The 8,626-nt window shown below is 43.3% G+C and overlaps 1 protein-coding gene across 3 annotated transcripts in view; it reads left to right on the top strand.

The window, feature by feature from the left end:
* Nucleotides 1-8,106, top strand: part of SUDS3 (suppressor of defective silencing 3 homolog (S. cerevisiae)) — a 38,019-nt gene extending 29,913 nt beyond the window's left edge. The window contains exons 11-13 of one of the 3 annotated variants that reach the window (XM_010828524.1): nucleotides 1,564-1,648; nucleotides 4,655-4,740; nucleotides 7,555-8,106. In XM_010828524.1, the coding sequence (XP_010826826.1) occupies nucleotides 1,564-1,648; nucleotides 4,655-4,740; nucleotides 7,555-7,576 (193 nt within the window). In that variant the 3' untranslated portion in view covers nucleotides 7,577-8,106. Of the gene's footprint in view, nucleotides 1-1,563; nucleotides 1,649-4,654 lie in introns of all 3 variants that reach the window. The other 2 variants (XM_010828526.1, XM_010828525.1) reach the window with 2 other exon arrangements.
* Nucleotides 8,107-8,626: the final 520 nt, after the last annotated feature.

Below are 8,626 nucleotides of genomic sequence, written 5' to 3'. Positions count from 1 at the left end.
TTAGTTTTCTGAATGTTGAGCTTTAAGCCAACTTTTTCACTCTCCTCTTTCAATTTCATCAAGAGGCTCTTTAGTTCTTCTTCACTTTCTACCATAAGTGTGGTATCATCTGCATACCTGAGCTTATTGATATTTCTCCCGGCAATCTTGATTCCAGCTTGTGCTTCTTCCAGCCCAGCGTTTCTCATGATGTACTCTGCATATAAGTTAAACAAGCAGGGTGACAGTATACAGGCTTGACGTACTCCTTTTCTTATTTGGAACCAGTCTGTTGTTCCATGTCCAGTTCTAACTGTTGCTTCCTGACCTGCATATAGGTTTCTCAAGAGGCAAGTCAGGTGGACAGGTATTCCTATCTCTTTCAGAATTTTCCACAGTTTATTGTGATCCACACGGTCAGAGGCTTTGGCATAGTCAATAAAGCAGAAATAGATATTTTTCTGGAACTCTCTTGGTTTTTCGATGATCCAGCGGATGTTGACAATTTGATCTCTGGTTCCTTTGTGTTTTCTAAAACCAGCTTAAACATCTGGAAGTTCACGGTTCAGGTATTGCTGAATCCTGGCTTGGAGAATTTTGAGCATTACTTTACTAGCATGTGAGATGAGTGCAATTGTGTGGCAGTTTGAATATTCTTTGGCATTTCTTTTCTTTGGGATTGGAATGAAAACTGACTTATTCCAGTCCTGTGGCCACTGCTGAGTTTCCAAATTTGCTGACATATTGAGTGCAGCACATTCACAGCATCATCTTTTGGGATTTGAAATAGCTCAGCTGGAATTCCATCAGCTCCACTAGTGAACTGGGTCACATAGTCTTAAATAAAAAACTAAATACAGAGTTGGTTTTCCAGCCCTTTCCTTGGCCCCCTTTTCCACTCTGCAGTGAGACCAAGAATGTAGATTTTAGACTTAGAAGATTAGGAGATTGTCTAATCCAAGGATGGAAGCATTGAAATTAAACTTGAAATCCAGGCTGTTCCTCAAATATAAATTAAGACTCCTTTAATTATATTTTTTGTTGTGGTGGTATTTTTTTTTCTTCCCTCCTTTTCTTCATTTCTTTATTACTTTCTTAAATTTGTGCCAGTACTTACATACTTAAAATTTTTAAGAGGGTTAAGTGAAAGTGAAGTGAAAGTTGCTCAGTCATGTCTGACTCTTTGCAACCCCATGGACTATACAGTCCATGGAATTCTCCAGCTCAGAATACTGGAGTGAGTAGCCTTTCTCTTCTCCAGGGGATCTTCCCAACCCAGGGATCGAACCCAGGTCTCCCACATTGCAGGTGGATTCTTTACCAGCTGAGCCACAAGGAAAGCCCTTATGTTAAATATTCTTACCAAAAAAAGAAAAAAAAAAGCTACAAAACTATAGTTATAATAAAGAGGATGGGAAAGACTTTGGGAGGAGACAGATGTTTATGACTGGTGATGATTTCATGGGCATGTACTTATTCTCAAACTCACTTATTTGTGTACATTAAATATGTACCACATTTCAGATGTCAATCATATCTCAAAAAGGTGGTTAAAAAAATAAGTGTATGTCTTGTTTCTGGCAGGTACCATAAGAGCCAAGCCATCTATCTGGAATCGAAGGACAACCAGAAACTGAGCTGTGTGATCAGCTCCGTTGGAGCCAATGAAGTAAGGACTGAACTCCCTCACCCTTTAGGAATGCAAAGTGGGACAAACCTGCAATGCAAGCACCACCACGGAAGTGCAGTGGAATCACTGTACCCACTATATTGTATGTGGGTTAGATTCGAAAGGTAGCACTTTCAGGCAGAAATTGCACATATTGCTCTTGAAAATCTCTTTGCATGATTACAGTATATGTGGGTTTGTATATTCCTTGTGATTGTGAACTCCCTACAGAGTAGTTGAGTCAGGCACCACTGAGATAGACTGCACGAAGGAACACAAGGCAAGTCGGTTTGCCGTCTGCACATTGAAATCATGCCACTTTTTAAGGAAACAGTCCACTGAGGATGGGACTTGCCTGTGGAGCCAGCTTGTCTTTGTTGTTCTCTCTCTCGAGCTCTCATGGGTACTCAGATTTGTTTCTCGCTCTGAGGATCTAGCAAGGCACCTGGCACACAGTAAGTGCTCAATAAATGGGTGGTGGTCTCTTCTGACCCACATGCCACTCCTCGCCTGCTGTCTCTCTCATCCTGCATGTCCTGTTGTGCTTCTGAGCAAGGAGATGCTAGGCTCATATCTTCAGGGACTGGTGTCCTCCAGTTACTCTTGTGGGATGGGGGCTGGTTGAAAGTCAGCTCAGAGGGTCTTGAGGCCGAGGACGATGGGACTGGTCTGTGCGTTCTCCTGCTGGCCCTTCATTAGCAGGCTGTCAGCAGTGTGTAACTGGGTATTGTTAGTAGTCAAAAAACAGTTTAAAACTTTAATAGCTGTTTTGGCTTGATCTTTTATCAGTCCACAAATGTCTGTAAAGAAATTGATTTTTATGTGTCTACCCTCCAACTTATTCATGCCAGTGCACAGTAAATCTAATGAAGCTGGATTATAAAATAAAGTAAGCCTATTCTATTCTCCCAGCTTCCTGAATTGAAAATGCCCTCCAGTGTGACTAGTCTGCAGAATGATTGTTTACTTAGTAGTTACGGAGAGCCTACCAGATAAATGAATGTTATTTTTCTGTAGGCTTGGGATCTGTGTGTCATCCCAAGCCAAGTCAGAACAGGGCATCTCAGAAGCCTGCTGTTCCCTGGCAGTAGGCTTTGCAATTTCACAGCAGAGCACATGTGCCTGGCCCTGTGGGCCACTGTACAAGGTGCATGTGGCTTCCTGGTACCTGAACCTAACTTCAGAACCTGTGCTGTGACACCTCAGGACTTTCAGGAAAATAGAAATGCAAGTTAGGTGGGTTTTTTTTTTTTTTTTTTTTTCTTTTGAAGATTGTCTCCCTTTGACAGAGTATCAGCGAGATCTGACAAGGGAACAGTGAGACTGAGACATGTCTCCTGGAGGGGAGAAGCCTCAGTGCATTGGAGCCTTGCAACTCTGGCAATGGGGAAACTTTTCTCAATTCTTAGAAATATTTCAGCTCATTTTTAAAATTTCAAATCCTAAGCAACACTGAAGCTACTTGGCCGCTGCATAATTTGACCGTGGGCAGACTTGGTGCATGGGTCGTGGGTCTGAGCATGTTGGTGACTGCCTGCTTGTTCGGCCCTCCTTGGAGTCAGTTTTCAGTTTAAAATGGTTCTACAAGGTCCTTTAGAAGCTTGGCTTCATGTGAGGTCTTTATGTTTAAACCAGTGTACTTGACTAAAGTCTTTGTCTTGTTAAATAATCACAGTAAGGAAATTGAGATGAAACTGAAAATATTCTATGTGTGTCCCCCCACCCCCCAGTGGGTCAGATGGTAAAGAATCTATCTGCAATGCAATCAGGAAGATCCCCTGGAGAAGGGAATGGCTACCCACTCCAGTATTCTTGCCTGGAAAATTCCATGGACTGAGGAGCCTGGCCGGCTACAGTCTGTAGCGTTATAAGGAGTTAGAAGTGACTGAGCGACTTTTTTGAATAAGCTTTTTTAAAGCCTGAAAAATGAATGGGGGAAAGAGGAGAGAGATCTGTGAACTTGCACTTGCATATATGGTGAGATGCAGATCTTTAAAAGACTTACATTACACTTTTATCTCCATCTGATTGCATGTTAGGTACATGGTTGAGAGAACAGGTGAGAACAAGAGTGAGGCGCTGTGGTTGAGTGAGGAAGAGCAAGGGGCCTTGATGTCGTGTGCCAGGGCTTCCATCAGACAAGTGGACTCAGCCTTGCTCTTCTGTAGCGTGGGGATGATGCCAGTGCTTCTGATGGTTTTCCTGAGAATGAAGGAGCTCAGCTTGGTCATCACAGTGCCTGGCCCCCAGGAATTCCTCCCTCAGGTTGGGTGGGTAATGGAGGGGTAGCCCTCCTTCCCCTCCCTGTCTGCAGGATGCTGTGTATTGAGTGCCCCTGGCAGCTCTGGCAGGCCCCTGCTGGAAGAGTTCTTTCTCAGTTCTGTGGAAGAATATACGTGCCCTGTCCAGTGCCAGACATCTGATCGCATCTGTGGGAGAATGATACTGTCAGGAGGGAAGGACTGTCTTAAGCTAATTTTGCCTTCTCAGCATCCTAATTGGACTTTCACTCACTCACAGGCATTTTTTGTTGTTAATTTTTCTATCATTTCTTGTTATGACCATTAGCCTTAATTGCCAGGAAACTAGAGTTCTAGAAGGCTGTACCATGAAAGTCCCTTGGGTCAAGGAAAATATTTTCCTATTTGGAAGTTTGTTTATCAATATGTGTGTCTTAATGTTGCTAATGCTGTAATCAAACCAAACAAGAAAGAGTCCTTAAGATGGAGGCAGAAATGAAAAAGAAACTCAGGATCACTGTGCTTTCCATTTTTGTACTCAAAGTTGTAAAAAAGGTGACTGGAAGAAATGAGTTCAAGTGCGGATGCCTGCTGTCTGCAGTGGAGGCCAGAGGTCAAGGAGGTGCCTATGAAGGCCTCTTGGGTTGACAGGAAGAGGTTGCCCGCTGTCTGCCGGCACCTAGTTGATGCAGACATCCCTGTGCTCTGAAACATGTGTCCCTCAGTACTGCCTTCTCATCCTGTTCCTTTTCCTTCTCTCCCACAGATCTGGGTGAGGAAGACAAGCGACAGCACCAAGATGAGGATTTACTTGGGCCAGCTTCAGCGTGGGCTCTTTGTGATCCGCCGGAGGTCAGCGGCTTGATGTTCTCCAGTATTCTTCTTCCCTCGACCCTTTTTCTGGAATGGTTTTTGGTTTTGTCTTGTTTTCTTAATAGAAAATTTTTAACTTGGGAATGGCTCCTTGGCCTTGGCAGATGGAGAACACTGTGGTGGATTCTGCAAGGCACTCTCGTGGCCAGCCCCATCCCGCCTTGCATCATTCTTTCCCTGTGCCAACTTCTTCCGGTCGTCCGTCACCCTGAAACTTGTTGTACTCTCTGGAGCATTGGGAGTTGGCTTTACCAATTTTTTTTTTTTTGCTTATGCTTTGTCTTTTTTTTTTTCTCTTTTAAAGCCTCCTCTGAAGAGACAGCTCTCTCTATTATCTGTAGGTCTTTCTTCCATGGCGAGGAGCAGGAAGGGGTACCCTCTGCAATGCGTTTTCACCTTTTGAATCCAATCAGTGGATCACATAGGTCCCTTCCTTGTCGAGCGCAGTTCGCTGCTTCCCCAGAAGCTTGGGGCAGAGGTTCTAGCAGAAGAAGAGTCATTCTCCGGACTCTAAGCCTTCTTGGAGAAACGAATGTCTTGTGTTACGTCTGGTGTGTTCCATCCATTCCACCGGCTGAAAGACAGAAAAGTTTGCATGAGAGACAACGTGCACTGCAAGTAAACAGAGCTGGGGCAGGGAGAGTGTTTCATATTCATAAAGTGCTGAAGGTACTGATTTCAAATGTTGTTTAGACAAGTGGTTTGTTCACACAGATTTATTCTAGCTCAGTCTGGAACACGAAGTGATCATTTCAGAAATGTTAGTGTGTAGTTCACTGCTGTCTCCTGCTCCCAAGTAGATGAGGTGGTCCCTGCTGCCAGCTGATGATCTGGGTTGTCTGTGGTCTGTGGGGAAGTGAGGTGGATGGTGGAGTCATCAGTGATCTGTACACTTTAACTCAGATCGCACTCTTGTTGCTGATGCCTGTGTTTCACCTTGGCCCTTCCAAACCCATGAAACCTTGTCAGCTCCCAGGAGCTCTGGCCCAGGTTGGAGACAAAGAAGGCTGTGACCACCATTAAACCCACTCTCTCCCTAAATGAATCCGGATGAAACAGCCTGCCCTGCTCACGTTCCTTCGCTCTCCAGATTGGACAGATGACTTACTGGCTGATTGTTTGCTTTAATATTCTTGTTGCCATCTTAAGATGTTAAAGTATTTGGGTCAAGTGTTAGCATCTCTGAGCAATCAGTAGACGTTATGTGTCCTAGGAAACCTTTGTAAGCAATTCCCTTGGTCTCAAGTGATTGTCTTCGTATTATCTCTTGATACACATGTCCCAAAGTAGGTTGTGGAGCTACTTGTGAGGACAAGTAGATTATCTTCTCCAGAGTCCTGGCTTCAACAGAGACCAAACCTTAGTGACCCAGAGTAAAGGCTTGTACAGGTACATTTGAGTTTTAATTTATAATCCAGTTTTTCTCTCATTTTCTTCTGGTGTTGGAGTCTCATTTAGAAAACAGGATAAATGACGTCATTTATCAGAAGTTGCCCGGGCGTTCTGAGTTTCTTTACTGCCTTCCAGCCTCCCACAGTGATGATTTTTACAATAGTGAACCGGATCTGCACTAAACAGGGCCTTCACCTTTTATTTTTTCTTGGCAGCCTTTGCTGTAAGGGCAGCCCTCTCTTGGCTGAATTTTCGCTGTGGTGTGTGTCACCTCCCATAATGTCAGGGAGCTCTTTGTTATCCCCTTGCACACTGTGCTGGAAATTTATTTAGATGTATTTTGTGTGTGTTGCCATCAAAGATGGTTTAAAAAAAATTTTTTTTTTTTTTAATGATTGTCTTATCTTCCTACCACTGCTCTAGAGTTTCTTTGGGGGAGTGGTGGTGGTAAGAATTGTATTGATAACAACTTTTCAGCATTGAAGCAGCAGCAACTCGCCTTGTTTTCTGGCCTTGCCTGGTGGTTCCTTTGTGCTTTCATGAAAAGAATAGTGATTTGAAGACCAGGCACTTTAGCCTTTTCTCTTCTGTAAATTTGGAGAATGTTTGAGGCCACGCTTCAGCGTGGACTCTGCCACACCACTACCTTCTCAGTATCCTCACAGCCCTTCACAGTCATGATGTGGTGAGAATGGGGGAGACCATGTGGTCCACTTGAGATATGGCACAGTAAATTATATTCCTGATCCTGGCATATTTGCTTTTTATTGAGTCACTCCAGAGGTGAAGAGTCAGCAGTTCTGCCCCTCAGTTAGACCCCTGTGGTTGGTGACCAGGGAGGGAAGAGCCCCCTTGTTAGGAGATAGAGGTGCTTTTATGATGGGCCAAGTCAAACAAGACAAGGAAAAAACAGATTCTGAGCTTCCTAGAATAAGAGGGGCCTGGCTTTAACCCAGGTGGTTATTGTTCTTCCAAAAGGCCTTTATCTCGTCAGGGCATGAGATAAATTCCCAGATTCAAACTATTTCCTGAAAGTGGTACTTGGATAAAGTTTGGTCCAGACAATTCCAATCAATAACCTATACATATGTTAATCTGATCAAGAACCTGTATGTATGTTATTCAAGAAGCTGTATGTGTGTGATCCTGATCAAGAACCTGTCCACGTGTTTCGTTCGAGGCATCAGCCTCAAGTGTTGCCCGCAGTGTTTGCTGCGGGTGTGCCCTAATATTTATTTTACCTCCACCTAGGAGTTGTGTCTCCCTCTCTAAGCCGGTGTCCTCTTGAACAGTTTCCAGATTTCTGTAGCCATACCAAAGCCAGGATATTTTCCTTGATTTGGATACCAGTATTTATAGAAGTCTAACTAACTACCTAACTTTAAGTTTTTTTTTTTAAAGAAATTCTAACTGGGGCCAGTAGAAGATCCCAGAAGCTGATCTGCAAATCAAGCTACTTGTATTGGTGTGTGAGACCCTATGTTTAGGATTGGGTGACTTTTCTAAGAGAAATGCAGGGGGTGGGATGGAATGGGTTTGGTTGCAATGTTTTTTTTTTTTTTTTTTTAACCTAACTTGACTGGCTGGGGGGAGGGGAGGGGGATCCTATTTTTTACAATATTTTTGTTTTTTATTTTCTATTACCATTTCCTTTTACCCTTGAATTTCTACTAAAATTCCTCCTGATAAAAAAATCTTGTTTCTAATCCGGGAATTTGAAATCTCGGTACTTAATGTTACACCGTTTTTTCCAAAGAGTTTAAAACACTTTAATACCAGAACATGGCAAAAAATAATAACAACATACAGCCATTTCAAGCAGTTGGTGGGCTTTTTTTTTTTATACAATAACATCATTAACTGGTACATTAAATGTTCTGAGAGGTGAATGTAACAAGTAGAGGGTTTTATTTTTTTTCTTTAAATGACAATAAACTTTCAAAGAGAAAACCAGCATGTAATCTGTGTGACATCCATTGATTGCCTAAATGATTAAAATTTATTTTAGGTTTTCCCTTCAGTGGTCATGGAGGAAGGAAGTTGGAGAAGAGGGAGGGACCTCCTAGACATTAGCTTGCTGTGAAGAGTGAGATATGTGTGATGTCAAGATGAACTCCCAGGTCTGTAAAGAGCCAGTCTATGGTTGTCAACCCTTAAGTGTAGCCAGCTAAGCTGTCTTCTGGTCAGAAAGGATAGAAGAACGTGATTAAAAATGGAGTAAATACGGTTGACCTAAGGTAGGAAAGGCCTTAAGGTAAACTGGTCTGATGAAGAGGATGCTGTTCATTGAGAACTCAAGAGCAGTACTTGCCAGTCTCACCAAAAAACATGGTGTTTCCACAGCTCCCCCGGGGGGGTGAAGTGGTGAGGCCACTTTCTGCCCCTGGGGGCCAACGACATCTTGTGCTCACAGCCCAGTTGTGCTTGTAACACCCATTGGGAAGGGCTGCTCCACACTCTGGATAATGGAGAA

The sequence above is a fragment of the Bison bison genome, unplaced genomic scaffold (assembly GCF_000754665.1).
Source record: "Bison bison bison isolate TAMUID 2011002044 unplaced genomic scaffold, Bison_UMD1.0 scf7180017864495, whole genome shotgun sequence".
Taxonomy (NCBI): domain Eukaryota; kingdom Metazoa; phylum Chordata; class Mammalia; order Artiodactyla; family Bovidae; genus Bison; species Bison bison.
The sequence above is the reverse complement of the archived record's forward strand: the minus strand, read 5'-3'. Positions and strand labels throughout refer to the sequence as shown.